An 18,196-nucleotide genomic window follows, 5' to 3' on the forward strand; every position below is an offset into this window, starting at 1 on the left:
GATTACAGAAAAAATAGAAAAAATAATAACAATCAAAGAAAAAGAAAAGAAAAAACAATACATATAAAAAAAAGCATCATCGAAAACCAGAAAACAGAAGAAAAAAGATAAAAAACAAGTCAAACCTATACATCACTTGCTTACATTCACTTATTTCCTTGACCTCCTCACACCTCCCATTTTTGTATTCTAATTCAATTTGTTATTTCAGCAAATCCTTCCAACCTTATTTTTAGCTTAATAATTTGTCTTAATATACTATAATTTTACATTCTCTCTTTCACCAACTCATTTTTACTTAATCCTTTATGTCATTTCTACTAAAACCACATAATTTTCTTTTCCCAACATCTTTCTAGCAATCCTTAATTTTACAATATTTTTGAAGATAAACTTTAATTTACTGGGAAATCTGTGCTCTTACTGGCTCCAGCTGTGAGGACGGCTCTGCCTTGCCTGGAGCCTTTCCTGACGCTTTATCATTTATTTATTGCATTTCTATCTCGTCCGTCCGTCCCCCCCCCCAAAGGTCTTCCCCTTTTCCTCATCCCACAACAGCCCTGTTGAGAGGCAGTGATTGGCTCCCAAGGTCACACCTAGAGGGTTTCCTGGCCACCCGGCGGAGAATTTGAACCCTTGTCTCTCCCAGGTTCTAGCTGCTGCGCCACAATCTCTCTTGGAGAAGGGCCAGCGGGAAAGGCTCCTGTTCCATGGTGGCTCCTTTGTTTATTTCATTCATGGATTGCTCTCCATGGGGCATCCCAAAACAACTGACAGTAATATCTACACACCTACAGATTTATATAGACCTATAAAGATAATGAAACAGTTGTGTATATAAGAGTAGCTTAAACAGTTGCACATATATCTGTTAAAAAATAAAATTGAATGTTGCCCGCCCGCCCACAAAAAGCGATGCTGGAGGAAGCCCAAAGGTATGAGCCACTGTCCTGACGATTCACTGGGGAGGGGTACCCAAAAAACCCCAGCACTCTGCACATGTTCACCAGTCAGCGAGCCTAAGAGCCGCAGAGGATCAGCCCAAAGGCCTATTTAGTCCAACGCCCTGTTTCAAAGTCCGACACTCCCCCCCTTTTCGCGCTTTCTGGGCGACGCCCGAGTGTTCAGGCCCCGTCCGTGCGCAAGGGAGAGGACCTATTGCGCATCAGCCTCGCCTCGCCAGATCCAGGTGCGCCGAACTACAACCCCCATCAACCCCCAGCCAGCGCTGTCTGGGGGCGGATGGGAGTTGCAGTCCGCCGCCCCTGGAGCTCGGGAGGTCCGCCCAGGAGGGAGACCCCTCGGAAAGCTCCCAAGCGCGCCCCGCGAACCCGCCTCTTGCGCAGCCATCCATCCAAGCGCACCGCGCGGCACCTAAGGAGGAGTTGGGGGGAGGATCCGGTGGCGGAGGGGTTAAGGCAGCTCTTGGCCGGCCCCCAGCTATTGTGGGGCGGGGGGGGGCGTGTGCAGGCAGTCAGCTGGTTGGGAGGGGGCCGGACTTCCTGGTGCTGGGGCTTGTCAACAGGCGGAGAGGAAGGCAGGCGGGCGAGGGAGAGAGGCTGGGCAGCGCTAGGCAGACGAGGAGCCGCCGCCGCCGCCTCCTCCGCGATCGGGGAGGGCTGCCCGGGCTGCCCACCCACCCGCAAAAAGCAAGGAGCCCGGGGGGGCAAACGCCGGACAACTTTGCTCCTCCGCGCAGCAGCCTCTCCGTTCCTGCAGAAGTGGCCCCTAACGCACCCCGGGCCCTTTGGAGACCGCCGGGATGCGCCCGCGCCTGAGCAGCGCCCTGGCCCCCTAGCCCCCCAGGAGGGAGCCGGGAGCCCCGCCAGCAAGCATGCAGGATCGCCCAGCGGTTGCAAGCGCTGGTCCTTAGGCCCCGGGGGGCCACCCCACGCCCAGCCGCGCCGGATGGTGGCATGCGCCTGGCTTGGCCCCCGTGCCTTCTGCCTGGTGGTGCCCCCGAGACTCGACCCCCCTGGCGTCGCCGGTGAGTCTGGCCTGGCCATGGCCCTGGGCTGGTACTGACCCCGACGGCAGGGCTGGCTCCTTGACCGGGAGAGGAGGCTGCGCTGCTCCTCTGCCCTCCGCGCCCGCTTTCCTCGGGACCATGAGCGGCGGCAAGAAGAAGAGCGGCTTCCAGATCACCAGCGTCACCTCGGATTACGAGCAGCAGAAGGAGGGGGGCTCGTCCCCAGGAGGGGAGGCCAAGGGCCCCTCCAGCCCCAAAGTGTCCCGGGGCGGCGAGGAAGCCGACCCCCTCGAGGACGACGGCGGAGCCTCTGTGCCCAAGAACGGGCCCTCGGCCTTGGGCTCCCCGGGGGTGGCCCCGGCCTTCCAGGGCCCGGCCGGGGCCGCCTCCCGCTTCCGGGTGGTGAAGCTGGACCAAGGTTCGGGAGAGCCCTACAAGAGGGGCCGCTGGACTTGCCGGGACTTCTACGAGCAGGAGGCGGACTACCACCTGACGGGGCGCCTGGCGGAGTCGGGGAGGCACCCCCAGTCCCTGGACTCCCGGCTGGAGGTGGCTGGGCTCCTGGCCAGGCCCCCCAGCCCCTTCAGCCCCCAGCCCCAGCGCCGAGGGGGCTACCTGCAGTCCCAGCTGGTGCTCCCCTCGCCCGGGCACTCTGGCCACCAGGCCCGCTCGCTGGGAGGAGGCTTGCCTGTGCTCGTCCGCCCCATCAGGACTCCCCCCAGCCCCGTGGCACCCCGCAGCCCCCTGGTGGCTCTGGAGACCCGTCCGCCAGCTCCTGGCGAAGGCGGCAGGGAAGCTGGCGAACCGGGCCCCTTGGCCGGCACCATCCCATCCTTGCTGGTGGAGGAGCACCTGATGCCGAAGAGCGTCGCCCAGCTCCTCCCAAGGGGGACAGAGGAGCGGCGCAAGGTGAGAGGCGTTGCCCAGCTGTGGTGGGCTTTGCGGGTGCGGGGAGGACGAGGCTCCTGAGTTTGCGTGTGTCTCCATCCACCAGGGCCAATTGGGGACACAGTGAATTTCAGCTGAGCCTAAAGAGGATGGATTTAGGCCCGGGAAAGCCCCCAAGCTCACCTGAACCTTACAGGGTGCTCGCTCTGTGTGTATGTGTGATTTCTTTGCCCTGCGGAACTCCTCGCTGCTTGGAATTATACATTGTACGCACCAGTTCTCCAGACACCCTCTTTTCACCTTCCTGGCTGGCAGCACTAAAAACCTTTCAGTTCCACAAATCGGGTGGAGGAACAGGGCCTGGCGAAGACTGGCACCCCACAGCACTTCTGTGGCTCAGCAAGCATTTCATCCCAGGTCGTAGAACCTCCTCTCCACAGCACTTCGGCCACAGGCCCTGGTTCTCTAGCCTCTGGACATAGCTGCCCTTTCGTGACCGAGGTGCATGATGGGAGAATCTCTTGGTGGGCCCTGGATGGCCCCGTTGGTCTGTTCTGGGGGTGCGGTGGGTGGGCGGGTGTGGGTGGGCAGACTTTGGCAGCCGGATCTTACCCAGCCAAGCGGGAACTTGGGGGGTCCGCAAGCCAGTCCCACCTTTCCCACCCCCGTCAGAACAATGAGCCATTGATTTATTTTGTTGCGGGCTGAGCAGGAAGGAAGGAGCCGGACGCCTGGGTCCTTCTGGAGCAAGGTCCCCAGGAAGGCGCAGGACAAGAGGGGCAGGAGGGCCTCTTCTCCCCACACCATCCTCTTCACTCCACCCCCTGCCCCTCTACCAGCCTCCTTCCTCTCTTCCTAGAAATCCCTCTCTGTTCCTTCCAGCCAGGACACACAGGGCCTCTTGTTTTCTGCCTCATCCGCCCTGACACTCCTTGGAATAAGCCCCCAGTGACCCTCACAGCGTCGGGAGGGGTGTGGGTCTGTCACCACTCACTTAACCACCAGGCTCGGGGGGGGGGTGGCGTTCCCCAAGTCTGCATGGCAGCGGAAGGCCTTCCAGCGCTGGTGCCCGCTATAGGTGGAGTGGGGTGGGGGCAGCAGTTGTGGTTCAATCTCACCTTCTCTCTCTCTCTCCCTCCCCACTCTCCCTGCCTCGCAGGTCTTGCCCAGAGAGTCCCGTTCGCGCCCATCCTCCCCGGCTCCCCCGCTCTTCCGAGATGCCAGCCCCTGCCGCAGGACCTCCGACCCCTTTGGCGCTGGCCGCTTCAGCCTGGCGCGGTCCATGTTCGGCATGGGGGGCGCCCAGGACAGTGACGACGACAGGTGAGGCATGGCGTGTGACGCCCGGGTTTTGTCTGTGTGTGGCAACAGGTGTGTGTGGAGAGGGAAATTCTAAAAATCACAGAACTGCAGAGTTGGAAAGGCCCTAGAGTCATCTAGCCCACCCCACCCCCAAGTGATGCAGGAATCACATCTAAGGCAAATTATTATTAATATTAATTTATTGCCTTCACCCTAAGGTCCCAGGGTGGGTTACACCATCAGAACACTGTGGTTTTTTATTTAAAAAGTAGAACGACTTTAAAGGCCGAATTGGGGGGCATTGTGCAAATAACAGCCCCTCTTCTCACCCCCCCTGTCTTTCTCTGAAAGCCAAAGTAGTTATTGGGTGCGTGCTGACATGTGGGGGTGAAGGGGGTGCTGGCAGGTTCATAGGAAAGGTAATGCCCCCCCCCCAAGAACGCAAAGGAAGGCTGAGTATGCAGTAGCTCCACCAATGGATAATGGCCTAATTTCTTAATTTCCAAGAGGGTAGAGACTGAGGGGCCAAAGGCCTTTTTCCCTCCAGGGTGGGGGAGGGAGGGAGCTGCACTCCACACATGCTCAGAGGCACCACAGCCTATGTGACCGGGCTGAGCCTTGGCAAACCTTGCCTGTGTTCCTTGCTCATAGCTGTCTTGGCGGGGGGGACGGGGCGGAGAAAGTGTTCAGACTTGGGCAAGAGGAAGGAAATGGGGGGCGGTTAGGACTCCACACTCTCCCTCCTCCCTCCAGCAGCCTCCCTCCCGCTGTGAGCGGAACAATTTGTACGAAGCAGCCACATCTGTATCTGGTTGCTTCGTCGCAATGTTCATTTGCTCCAGCGACAGGCCGCCCGCGGTGGCTTCAGGACAGGCGTCTCGGAGGGAGGGGAACCTGCGGTGCGCCCTGCAGCGGAAATTCAGCGGCGGCTCAAAGGGGTGTTTCCACGGGCGCTGAGGACTAGGAACATGCTTTGAAACGTGGGGAAGGGAAACCTTGAAAGCTGAGGTTTTTAAGCAGAGGTCAGTCATTTTCTGGCTGCGATTCCTGCAATGCAGGGGGAAGGCCTGGGCGACCGCCGGGGTCCCTTCGTTTTACGAAAGAAGGAAGCTTGTGACTTTTTTCTTTTAGTGGGTGGGTTCCAGGCAGGTGAGATTTTCCACACTTCCCTGCCGCTGGGCTATTTCCGTCTCGGCCCTGGGAGTTTGCCAGCCCCTGCAGCGGGCACGGACGGATCTATTTCAAGTGTGACCCTCCATGACCCTCTGCCAGCTCTGCCCAGTTCCGCTCCGCTGCCAAACGCCGTCTCCTCTCCAAGCCAGGGTGGGGGGAACACCTTCTCTGTTCTCGTTGCCCCCCAACCGCATCATTTGGCAGGCCGGCCAAAGGCCATGGCTGGGGCCCCCGTGCTCTCTGGCTTATGCTGGCACCCCAGAACCACATGCCACGGCCGTCCTTCCTTCTGCACACATCCAAGCATGCATGGCGTTTTTATTTATTTAAAAAAAATGTAGCAGGTGGGTTTGCAGCCACAGCAGGCAGCCCAGGGACCAGATGCAGGCCTGGGAGGGCAGGGCGGGCAGAAAATGCTGTGCGTTTCCTCCTCCCTCCCTCCCAGAAAGGGAGGAGATGTCTCCAAATGGGGATGAGAGCATTGGCCCGGAAGAAATAGCAGCCGTGCACTGATGCATGGATCCCACGTGGGGAGCCAAGGGTTGTCGCGCGTGGGTGGGGGGCAAAAGCAAAGCAAGGAGCCCTTACAACCAGGGGCGGGGGGGGGGGCAAGTCAGGCCGAAGTCTCCCCCTGAGAACAACTCCCAAGCCCTCTGTCCCCTGGCACACTCCAGCTCCCACACAGGCACATAAGAAAAGCGCTGCAGGATCAGGCCAATAGCCCACCTCGACCATCATCCTGTTCCCACAGCAGCCAACCAAATGCCCCTAGAGAAAACCCACAAGTGGGATTTGAGTACAAGAACCATCCTCTCCTTCTTGTGGCTCCCGATTCAGAAGCATGGCTGTTTCCGACTGTGGAAGCTGAGCATAACCATCCTGGCTGGCTAGCTAGCTAGCTAGCTAGCTAGTGTGTGTGTGTGTGTGTGTGTGTGTGTGTGTGTGTGTGTGTATTTTCAAGGTACATTTAATAATAATAATAAATTTTATTTATACCCCGCCCTCCCCGCCCAGGACTGGGCTCAGGGCAGCGAACACCAAATATAAAAACAATTGATTAGAATACAGCTTAAAAAAAAACAAAATTAAAATACAACAATTAAAACATTGAAATGCAGCCTCGTTTCAGTGGAACTTAATCAAAAACTTTGGGGGGGGGATAGATTTAAAAACCCTCTTTCCCGCAAAGGATGCCAGGGCAGATTCTTCCCACACCGCCCTCTGTTTATCTCCACAGTAACCCTCCAAGGCGAGTTAGGCCACATCTGCACCAAGCATTTAAAGTGCTCTGATGCCCCCTTCCCCCCTCCCCACAAAACGGATTCTGGGATTTGTTAAGGGTGCTGAGACCTTCCCCAGGGTGGTTTAAAAGTCAGTCTCCCTTCCCAGGGAACTCTGGGAATTGTCTGTTTAAAGCTGCATCGTGGTGCTTTAAAGATATGAACCAGACAGACCGGACAGACCGACCCAGGAGGCTGTGTCTGTGTGGGGATTTGAATCTGGGCCCCTGCCACTTTCAACCGCACAGACCCATCTGCAGCCTCCTCCCTGCTCCTGCAAGCAGGCTGGCTGTTCAGGTCCCACACGGGCAATACCCCGAATACAGGCGCATGCTTATTTTCACACTGACGGCCTGTGGCTTCCCCACCACCACCACCACATACCTACAGCATCTCCAGCGGAGGGGAGAGGTGTTTGCATTTTAACACCTTGCAGACCGAGCCTGCAAGCAAGCGCCAAGCATGGTGGCCGCACTTCTCTCCCTCCCAGCAGTGGGAGAGGCCGGGCCAAAGCCACAGCGAGGAGGAGAAGGAGGCTGGTTTCAGCCAGCACCCACCACATTCCTCCCGGGATTTGGCTCTGCTATTCTTAGCCCTGTTTATGCAAGGGCTACCTTGGAGGGGCGCGGGAGGACTCCGTGGAGAGGGGGTGCTGGAGGGCAGCCAGAGGGTGGAGTTAGGGGCAGCGTGGCATTCAGAGCGGGGCGCCCCCTTCTGCAGGACAGCCCTGAAACGTGGGGGAAGTTGGCACAGTTGCTACAACCCAGCAGGAGAAGAAGAGACAGCAATAAGGAATAAATCCTTTTGAGGTGTTGGGAGAAGGAGGAGGAGGGTCCGTGGACCTGGTGAGGAGGAGGAGGAGGCCTGGGCTGAGGCGCATGTGAGGCGTGCAGGAAGGAGCGGGTGCAATTCGGAGCAGGCCCCTGTTGCTTCCTGCCCAGCTGGTGCGAACGTGCCCCTGGGCCAAGGAGGATCCTTCTCCCTGTCACTTCCGAAACCTGCAAGACGGGTTCTTGTGCTCACACAGGTTCATGCCCCGCTGACCCCCACCCCACCCCAAACGCTGCCCAGGTCTGGGGTTAACCCATGGGTTGCTGGGCACCATTTTTGCCAGGGGTTTGCCAAACTGAACGCCCTCAGGATGTTTGGGCTGCAGCCTCCCTCAGCCAGCTGGAGGGCGGCAGGTTGGCAAAGCACCCAGTAGGCACGTCCTCCGCCGGGCTTTTGCAGAGAGCAACGGCTGCCGGGTGATTTAGGGGAGAATGAAACCCCACCCCAAGCTTTGGACTTCAACAGAGATCTTGGGCTGCGCTCCCAACACGGTTAGCGGGGCAGGCTTTTCGGGGAAGGAGGTCTTCCCCAAGTTAGACTCAGCAGGGGTCAGCAACCTTTTTCAGCCATGGTCCCTCAGACCATGTGGGGGGCCGGACTATATTTTGAAAATATATATATATGAACAAGTTCCTATGCACCACAAATAGCCCAGAGATGCATTTTCAATAAAAGCAGACATTCTACTCATGTAAAAACACCAGGCAGGCCGCACAAATCACCCAGAGATGCGTTTTAAATTAAAGGGCACATTCTATTCATGTAAAAACACACAGATTCCCAGACCGGATTGAGAAGGCAATAGGGCCGCATCCGGCCCCCGGGCCTTAGGTTGCCTACCCCGAGCCAGAGGGTCCATGAAAAGAGGGCAGACCCCACAGCTCAAGAGCAGGCACCCACCCTGCAGAGGAAAGAAGCACCATTTGCAACCGAACCGCAAAATAGCAGAGCTGGGAGGGACCCTAAGGGGACATCCAGCCCAACCCCTGGCAATGCAGGAATCGCAGCGAAAGGAGCCCTGACAGATGAGCATCCGACCTCTGCTAAAAAACCTCCAAGGAAGGTGCGCCCGCCACCCCCCGAGGGAGTCCGTTCTGCTGTCAAACGGCTTTGACCCTCAGACAGCTCTTTCGACCAGCTTCCGGTCTGCCTCATCCCCAAGACCCGGGGCAGCCACAGTGAAACACCCAACTTCCTCCCCACTCCCCTGTGCTTTAGTTCAGACTCTGTACATGTTTATTCCTGTTTTAAAGCTTAACCGAGCTAGAACGTTTTTTGGGGGGGGGGCTGTTAATTAGATTTGGGCAAATCTCCAAAGCAAAGGGAGCAGCAGAGTTTGGGGGGCAGGCAGTGCCCTCTCTGCCTGCTCCACCCCACACCCCACTTGCACACCGACACCTGGGGGCTGCAGCTGGCTACCTCCTTGCCCCAACCTGGGTGGCGTGGGTGGGAAAGCACTGCAGGCCTGCCTTTGGACTCCCACGATCGGCCAGTGGGAGGGGAGGGGGTAGGAGGGAGGCCAAGGTCACCCTGCCCTTGCCTTGCGAGGGTGGGTCAGTAGGCTTCCTCATCAAACAGGCTTTGGGAAGGGGAACCCAGGTCTCTGTGTCTGACGTTTGGTCTCAGAATCCAAGAACTGTAGCGTTGGAAGGGACACCCCAGGGTTATCTAGTCCAACCCCACCAAAAAGCAGGAATTGCAGCTAAAGAATTTGAACTGATTTTGTAATGAAATGATTTTAGAATGTTGTATCATTTGTTAGCCGCTCTGAGCCCAGCTTCGGCTGGGGAGGGCGGAATATAAATAAAAATTTATTATTGTTATTATAAGAATTCCTGGCAGGTGGTTGTGCAGCCTCTGCTTTACAAACCTCCAATGAAGGAGAGTCCATTGCCTCCTGAGGTCATAGAATTAGAAGGGACCCCCCACTGCAATCTAGTCCAACCTCTCCGCATCGCAGGATTTCCCAGCGCAAAGCCACCGCCGCAAGTGCCCTGCGGACAATCCTGGGTCCCATTTTTCCTCTCCCCTTCACCGCAAGGAGCCCCGAAGTCCCTATGCACACATGTATGTGTGTGTCTGCACATATACACACACACACACACCTTCCTTCTTTCTGCCCCCCCCCCCCCGCCAAGGCTGGGCTGGACTCCGGAGCTCCCCCCGCCCCCCCCGCTGAGGAGCGCCTGGTGCTGCGTTATGTAATGCTTTTGGGCTCTGGTCCCAGTTTCCATGGCGACGTCCCCACACCCCCTGGCATTCCCCCCCCTGGACCGGATTGGCATAAACAGAGGGTGGCAGGTTTATAAAGGCCCCTTTGTGAGTCTGCCCTCCCTGCTGCATCACAGCCAAGAACAAGGCAAGGGTGAAGGGAAGGTGGACTTTTTTTGGTGGGGGGTGGGCAAAGCAAACAGCATTGATCTTGCTGTTTCCCTCCCAGGGTGGGTGGGGGGGCCATCTGATTTGAGAGTGCTCCTCAAGGCACAAGTCTTCTGTGTGTGGGTTTGCGGAAAGGGGGGAGAGTGATGGTGCAGCTGATGTCCCTGGCTGTCAGTGATGGGGTGGGGGTGTGGGGAGGAGAAAGAAAGGCATAAACACACACACACACACACACACACACACAGCCACATGGCCTTGGCCAATGGGAGTGAATGAGAGGGGGCCCGAGAGCCAGGCACAGAGATGGCTATTTATGCCCGGCCAGGGAGCACCGCTGGGCACCGCTGCCCAGGGAGCCCATCCCAGCGGTTCAGCGCCTCCTGCTGCCGCCCAGCCCCTCACTCCGCCCAGGACTCCTGGGTTCCTGCCGCAGCGCTTCTAGACAGAAGACCACCGCTAGCTCGCGCAGGATCTGGGAGCGGAAGAGGACCTTAGCGAGGAGGGATCTGGGCCAGGGGTCAAAGGGCGCCTGAGGACTCTGGCGGCCCAGAAGCACAGGACCTTCCCCGACCGCCAGCACCTGGAAGAACCGAGGAGGGAGCTGCTATGGCGCTGGACTCCCTGGGGGTGTCTGTCAAGTCCAGGGTGAGCGCCTTTGAGGTGCAGCAGGAGCCCCAGGGCTGTGGGTGCTGCATGCTCCCCGATTCGAGGGACCCCCGTCGCCCCCGGCAGCGGGGCTGCACCTCCCCGGCCCACTCCAGGGACTTGTCCCCTGCGAAGCCGAGAGAGACCCCCAAGGGACGCAGGAAGCTGAACGGACGGAAGAAAGAGGTGGACAAGACCCTCGTCTCCCTCCTACTTGTCCTTCACAGGTAGAAGAGGGGGCAAATTTCGGAGGTGGGAGTTTGAGGCAAGCATGGGGGGTGTTTTGGGTGGGCGTTGGTGGTTGGGCAGGGTTACTGAGGCTAAGGAGGGAGTGTGGGGTCAAGGGCATCAGAGGACAACTGGGGGTGGGTCAGGGAGAACCTCAAAACCCTGTTCTGCCACAAACCTGTTTACTGCATGGCCTTGGAGCAATCTCTCCCCCTGGCCTACCTTGCAGGGTTCCTGGGAGGATAGAGGAGGGATGGGGGAGCTCTCAGGCGCAAGGGTCTGAGTGAAAAATGCAGACGAGTTTGTTGTGTGTGCCAAGAGGAGGCCGAATGTTCGATTAGCAACAGGTACGGGGAACCTGGGAATCTCCCGCCATTGTTGGACTGGGATGATGGTGGTGGGAGCTTCATGTTAGTCACCTCTGGAGTAGGGGAAAGGCAGGGGGGCTCCCTGGAGCCCTTGACTGGCCACGGGTGCAAATGGAGCCCTGTGTTGACTGGGAGCTTGGTCTAGTCCTAGCAGGAAACCCTGGGCTGACATTTCAGGAGAGCAAAGCGGCCCAAGCTGGGAGCATTAAGGCAAGGGTTTCTCTGCAGAGAAAAGCAACTGCTTTTAAATATCTTTAATTGTAATAGTTTTTTGGGAAAGTTTTAGAAGCTTTGTTTGCTTTTTTATTATTAAGAAAAGGTGCGTCTGTTTTGCTGCCCTGGGCTCCTTTGGGGAAGAAGGGAAATCCCTCAATCAGAAAAACAACCCCCCAAACCCACCCAGAAGACGCGCCCAGAATTAGGGTGCTTTTTTTGCAGCGTGTCACGACTAAACTAAGAGGTGGTGGGGCTCAAACGTGTCTGGAGACACACAGCCGCCCGGGACAGAAGCCTTTCCCTGCTAACCCCCCCCTCCACCCGTCCCCCAGGTGCAATTGTCCTCACTGGCAGGTGAAAGGTGTGCTGGGCTCGCTTCAAGTCTCGTTCTCGTTACCACTTAATTCGTACAAGCATCACAAAGCATGTGTTTGGGGGTAAAGAATTAGGTGTTGCTGTTTGGGGATAGCGCCTAGGAAGGTCTTGTTTAAGAGATACCGTATTTTTCGCTCTATAGGACGACTTTTTCCCCTCCAAAAATTAAGGGGAAATGTGTGTGCATCCTATGGAGCGAATTCAGGCTACTTGGCTTCAGCGATAGCAACGCGAAGCCTCCGAAGCGCAGAGGGAGTGTGTGAGTTCCCGCTGTGCTCCGCAGGCTTCAGGTTCCTTTTGCTGAAGCCGGAAGAGCAAGACTCTCCTGGCTTCAGCAGAGAGGGAGAGCTGGGCAGCGCCCCTTCAGCCAAGCAGGAGGAGAAATGGAAGGGGCTCCGTTTCTCCTGCTGCTTCGCTGAAGGGGCGCTGAACAGAGAGGGGGAGAATTTTTTTTCTCTTGTTCTCCCCCTCTAAAACAAGGTGCGTCCTATGGTCTGGTGCGTCCTATAAAGCAAAAAATACAGTATTTGTGGCTGTGTGACAACACCAGTCCCCCACCCAGCAAGAATTTTGGACACTGTAAGGTTATCCCCCCCCCCAGTTACAATCCCTAGCGATTCCTGCATTGCGGGGGTCGGACTAGACGACGCTTTCGGCACCTTCCAATTCTGCAGTTCTATGACTCCACAATTCTACAGCACCCAGAATACTTTGAGGGGGGGGGGGAATGCGCTTTGGAAGTATAGTTTTTATGCCGTCCCTGTGTTGCAAAGGAGAGAGGCGAACTCAAAAGGGAGCTGAGCATGCGATGCAGCAGCAAAAACAGCTAACACAATTCCACTGGAGTCTGGTGTCCAGATCGACCCCACCTAGAGTCCTGTGTCCAGTTCTGGACGCCACAATTTAAGAGGGATATTGACAAGCGGGAAGGTGTGCAGAGGATAAAGACCAAGATGATCAAGGGTCTGGGAACCAACCCTTAACGAGGAATGGTTGAGGGAGTTGGGTATGTTTAGCTTGGGAAAGAAGAGACTGAGAGGGAATGTGAGGACCAAATATTTAAAGGGCTCCCACATGGAAGAGGGAGCAAGCTTGCTTTCTGCTGCCCCAGAGGGAAAGACCCAAACCAATTGATTGAAGTTGCAAGAAAGGGGATTCCAAAGAAACATTAGGAAGAATTTTCTAGTGTGGTCTTCAGCTGTACAGTGGTACCTCGAGTTAAGTACTTAATTCAGTTTGGAGGTCCGTACTTAACCTGAAACTGTTCTTAACCTGAAGCACCGCTTTAGCTAATGGGGCCTCCGGCTGCTGCCACACTGCCAGAGCACAATTTCTGTTCTTATCCTGAACCAAAGTTCTTAACCTGAAGCACTATTTCTGGCTTAGTGGAGTGTGTAACCTGAAGCGTATGTAACCTGAAGCGTATGTAACCCGAGGTACCACTGTAGTTCCTGCCTTGCAGGGGTTTGGACTAGATGACCCTTAGGGGCATATCTTCCAACTCTGCAATTCTACAAGTAGGAAAGCCTTGTGAGAACAGAAGTGGTGGAGACTGGCTAAAGTGTGTGTGTGTGTGTGTGTGTGTGTGTGTGTGTTGTCTGTCTTGCCTCTTGATCCACCTGTCTGTCTCTTCCTCACAGCGGAACCAACAGCAGCATGATCGCCATAGACAACAAGATTGAACAAGCCATGGTGAGTCAAAGGGGTGGGGGAAATGTGGCAGGCCCCCTCCAGCTGGGACTGTGGCCCTGCTGAGCTCTGTCCAGCCTCTGAAGCCCTCTGCACATGGGCAGGAAAGTCCTCTGCACATGGGTCGTAGTGGGGGAACAGATGAGCATCCCTCCCTCACCCTTTAGGGGGGGGAAATGCAATTGTCCAGCCAGACTGGCCCACAAAATATGCATTTCAGGCAATCTATTTGTTCATATCTGAGCGGCTTACGTTCAAATGTGACTTTAACCCCTGGGTTCCCCATCCCTTCTCCTCGTTTTGTGCTATTTGCTGCTTCCGTAGAAGCTGCTCCTCACCAAAGTCGCCCGTGTAAAAAAATAAAACAACGGACAGTGGTACTCACGGAAAACTGGTGGGAGTGCTTTAAAAGCGGAGCAGGCGTCACCTTCGGATTTTCTGAGGGCAGGAAAACTCCAGGTTTAGCAGGGGGTTGTTTGGGACAGCAGCTGTTTCCGGTGAACGCTGCATAGATAAGGTGGGAATTAAAGCGTATAGTTAAGCTATGGAACTCCCTGCCACAGGAGGCAGTTACAGGTGCCAATTTGGATGGCTATAAAGAGGATGGGATAAATCCATGGGGGAGGAGAGGGCTATTGATGGCTGTGAGCCAGGATGGCTTTGCCGTACTTCCTCAGTTGGATGCTTCTGAATACCGATGGCTGGAAGCCACAGGAGGTTTGCTTGAATCCTGCTTTGGGGCTCCCCATTTGGAGACCTGGCAGGCCACTGTGAGAACAGGATGCCGGACTAGGTGGGCCATTGGTGTGATGCAACAGGCATCTCTTATGTGCTTAACAGCCTCTGGGTGCTCCTCTGCAAGGGGAGGGTTGCCGTCAGGGCAGTGCATGGGTCTTTACATGCTGGAGGGTCTCTGGTTCAATCCTCAGCAGCTTCAAGTAGGGCTGAAATCCTGAAGGGCAAGTGCTGCTGAGCTAGCTGGACCAGACGGTCTGGTCTGGGAGGAGGAGGCTGCAAAATCAGAATTGAGAATCAGTTGTAGCACAGGGTTTCTGTGGTTGTGTGTGTGTGGAGGCAGCAACTCTTCGGCTGCGACTCCTTTGTGGCAGGAGTTTTGGCCTGTAGCAGGCATGTCCAACCTGTCGATCGCGATCTACTGGTCAGTCGCGGGTGCCTTCCAGGTCAAGCTTTGGTTGAATTGAAAAACGAACTCAAAAATCGCAGGCTCTTGGGAGTTGGATGTGCCTGGCCTTTATTTTTTTTGCGGGGGGGGGGGGTCTCATCCAACTTTACAGTTCTATGACCTCAGAAGGCAGTGGACTCTCTTTCATTGGAGGTTTAAAAGCAGAGGTGGGCAGGGGGCATCTTTCAGGGATTAAAGGTAAAGGGACCCCTGACCATGAGGTCCAGTCGTGACCAACTCTGGGGTTGCGGCGCTCATCTCGCTTTATTGGCCGAGGGAGCCGGCGTGCAGCTTCCGGGTCTTGTGGCCAGCAGGACTAAGCCGCTTCTGGCAAACCAGAGCAGCGTATGGAAACGCCGTTTACCTTCCCGCCGGAGCAGTACCTATTTATCTACTTGCACTGGTGTGCTTTTGAACTGCTAGGTTGGCAGGAGCAGGGACCGAGCAACAGGAGCTGATCGGCAAGTCCTAGGCTCTGTGGTTTAACCCACAGCGCCACCCGCGTCCCCTTTCAGGGATTAATTGGCTGCAATATTGCGGAACTGTTGGTTACCGAAGCTGGGGAGGATTTTAGAAAAGACGCTGGGGAGATAAACGGCTTCTTTCCGAGCCTGCGGGAGGGAGTTCCACAGTTGAGGTGCTGCATGAACTACATTACAAACGCTACGATTCTGTGCGTGGAGGCTTCCACATGCTTGACGGTGTCCCTGGCCTCTCTCTCTCTCTGTGTGTGCGCCCCACTCCTCTCTAGGACCTGGTGAAAAGCCACCTGATGTTTGCCGTGCGGGAGGAGGTGGAGATCCTGCGGGAGCAGATCAAGGAGCTGTCGGACCGCAACGCCTTGCTGGAGCAGGAGAATGCCCTCCTGCGCTCCCTGGCCAGCGCAGAGCAGCTCAGCCGCTTCCAGGCCCAGCTCCACGCCAACGCCAAGCCTCCTTCCGGCGGTGCCGCGTGACCCTGGGCCGGCAGGAGGGGGCTGGACTTGGACATTGAGGGGTGTGTGTGTTTGCGTGTTTTGGGGAGGGGGCACTCACTAATGGATTTCCCGCAGATGTGAAACGTGGGTGGGTGGGGGCACTAGCATTGCTGGAAGGGGTGTGTGTGCGTGTGCGTGTGTGGAGCCAGCCTTTTGGGGTGCGGGGTTGGGGTGGGGGGGAGAAAGGGGGCCTACTAACACAGCATGTGCCTTTTCGGGGGTGGAATCAGGACTTGGTTTTACCCCCCCAGCTCTGGGAGTGGCGGGAACCTTTTTTTTGCGCAAAGACACGATTTACCGGCTGCGGAGGGGGGCTGCCAGGTTGGTGGGCTGGGGCGGGGGCTTTTGGGGAGGGAAGCCGCTCACAGACTTGGGAGTGATTCCCGCCTGCCTCTTATGGGCCTGACTTAACGCCCCTTGGCCAAATCTCAATGGGACAGCTCTGCAGTCGCCCCATTGAAATGGGGAACAGGAAAGGGTGCGGGGCCAGAGACACGATTGGGGGCGAGGGGTGCAGGCCAGTTTGGGTTGGGTGCGGGGGGCGGATGGAGCTGGCAATAAATTTTCTATTAAGGACACTTTTGCAGTATTTCAGGTTATTAAAGTACAAGACTGCTAATGTCACTCTGTGTGGCGTGTGGATCTCTGGGCTCAAGGGGGTATGGGCTGGGGGCTCAGTTCGGAGGGAAAATGCTTTGTCGGTGTTTGATACAAATGTCGAAAGCAGCTACAAGAAGGGCGGTAGAGGCATCACAGGACATTTATAGAATCGCAGTGAAATTGGAAAAGAGACCCCCCCACACAAGGGTCATTAGTCCAGCCCCCTGCAATGCAGGAAGCGCGGCTAAAGAAGCCCTGGCAGATGGCCGTCCGACCTCTGCTTAGAAACCGCCAATGCACTCCTCCCACCACCTGGCAAACACACACACACACACTTGCCACATCCCCTGCCTGCCCCACCAGGCCTCTGCAGTCCATTCTGCAGTAACCCACATCCCCAAGATTGCACAATGAGGTAAATAAGCTTGCTGACCTTATCAGCGTCCGAGTGGCTCTAGTAAGCGAGTCAATCCAGGGAGGGATCCCCTTCTTGCCCCCCCAACTCAAAGGAATTTCCTCCTACACCCAAAAAAACCCACACACAAGGACAAACTGTCCCCTGAGCATAAGGAACCTTACTTGCCCTCTAGGCACCAAGCGTCCCCCTTCCCCTTTGAAGGAAGCAGGTGGAACCGGCCGTGAGCTTCCCAAAATCTGCAGCTGTTTCTGTTATTTATTTTACTGCGCTTGTATCCCACCTTTCCTGCCACAGGAGCTGAAGGTGGTGTACATAGTGCTCCCCTTTTCCTCACTTAATCCCCACAACAGCCCTGGGAGGTAGGCTAGGCTGAGAGGAGGCAAGGACTGGCCCAGGGTCACCCAGCAAGTTTCATGGCCACCAAATGGGTTTCCCCCCCAACCCTGGTCTCTCCCAGGTCTTAGCCCCCCGCTCTTAACCAGCGGCTCCAGTTGCACCCAGGGAAACGCTGGATGCGAGAGGGAGCCTGGCGTGAGCAGCGGCAGCAGTGGGGGGGGGGCACGTGCCACGCAGGCGGGGTGACAAGGCCTATTGTTCTTCCCCGGCCCCTCTCCCCCCCCCTTCCTACGCAGGATCATCGTGTTCCCACAGGGCATGGGACAAACAGCAGCACTGAGCGACGCACAGTTGCTGGAATGAAAAGCACCTTGTTTGTTGTGCCGTGGGTCAGCCCAGTCTGGAAGCATTAGGCAACACCCCCCCGCCACACACACAAACACACTGCTGCAATAAAAGCGCCCGCCTCACACTTCTTGCAAGAAGCCGAGCAGAGTTGCGATCTGGCACCAACCTCACGCCAGCTGCTACTGCAGCAGCACCAACTCCTTGGGGTAATTTTCCAGCTGGTGGAAACTGCAGGAGGAAAGAGTATTGCTCCTGTGCTCTAATCCTGCTTGCTGTTTTCCCACAGGCAACAGTTCAGCCACAGGATGCTGGTCCAGACGGGCCACTGGCCTGATCCGGCAAGGCTCTTCTCATGTGCTTGTTGATGTTTAGTCGTTTAGTCGTGTCCGCCTCTTCGTGACCCCCTGGACCAGAGCACGCCAGGCACTCCTGTCTTCCACTGCCTCCCGCAGTTTGGTCAGGCTCATGTTAGTAGCTTCCAGAACACTGTCCCACCATCTTGTCCTCTGGTTCTCATGTGCTAAATCTTATTTATTCAATAGGTTGTTAGCCGACCTTTTCTCCACTCCGCTCACAACTCTGTACGATAAGGTTAGGCCGAGAGCGATACAGACTAGCTGTCGGGGGGGGGGGCACACCCACTGAGTTTCACAGCCAAGTCAGGTACTAGTTTGACACTCTCTAACCACTGTACACCACCACCAGCAGCAGCCCTCCCGAGTGAGAACATCATAGTCTGCACATCATAGGAAGTCAAAACTACTTATGGCATTCTCCAAGGACCTCAAGGTGTCATGTAGATTGTTCTCCTCATTTACAACAGCCCTGTGAGAAGGTCAGGCAGAGAGAGAAAACTTTTAATATTTTAATTTTTGTATGCATTACTTTAAAGTAGCGTAGATTTTTCTTGTTCTATCTTTTTTTAAACCGCAGTGAGGTTTGTTTGCTTTTTTTTTTTTACAATCAAGCGCTCTATAAAACCTATTAAATAA

The 18,196-nt window shown here is 56.0% G+C and overlaps 2 protein-coding genes across 2 annotated transcripts in view; one reads left to right on the forward strand and one right to left on the reverse strand.

Moving 5' to 3' along the window:
- NYAP1 (neuronal tyrosine phosphorylated phosphoinositide-3-kinase adaptor 1) overlaps nucleotides 1–18,196 on the reverse strand; it is a 52,753-nt gene that overhangs the window by 29,176 nt on the left and 5,381 nt on the right. The window lies entirely within an intron of this gene.
- On the forward strand, nucleotides 1,472–16,126 carry TSC22D4 (TSC22 domain family member 4). The gene is made up of 4 exons (XM_083706918.1): nucleotides 1,472–2,878; nucleotides 4,017–4,180; nucleotides 13,295–13,346; nucleotides 15,278–16,126. The coding sequence occupies exons 1-4, from the start codon at nucleotides 2,108–2,110 to the stop codon at nucleotides 15,479–15,481; spliced, it is 1,191 nt and encodes a 396-aa protein (XP_083563044.1). The 5' UTR covers nucleotides 1,472–2,107; the 3' UTR covers nucleotides 15,482–16,126.

This window comes from Podarcis gaigeae (genome assembly GCF_964106915.1).
Source record: "Podarcis gaigeae genome assembly, chromosome: 13".
In the NCBI taxonomy this organism is placed as follows: domain Eukaryota; kingdom Metazoa; phylum Chordata; class Lepidosauria; order Squamata; family Lacertidae; genus Podarcis; species Podarcis gaigeae.

Excerpts from the sequence above, each read along its gene's own strand:
- TSC22D4 (XM_083706918.1), top strand. The coding sequence starts at position 2,108 with ATGAGCGGCGGCAAGAAGAAGAGCGGCTTCCAGATCACCAGCGTCACC. Across the intron at positions 4,181-13,294 it reads CAGGACAGTGACGACGACAG|CGGAACCAACAGCAGCATGA; the intron begins GTGAGGCATGGC and ends TCTTCCTCACAG. Across the intron at positions 13,347-15,277 it reads ACAAGATTGAACAAGCCATG|GACCTGGTGAAAAGCCACCT; the intron begins GTGAGTCAAAGG and ends ACTCCTCTCTAG.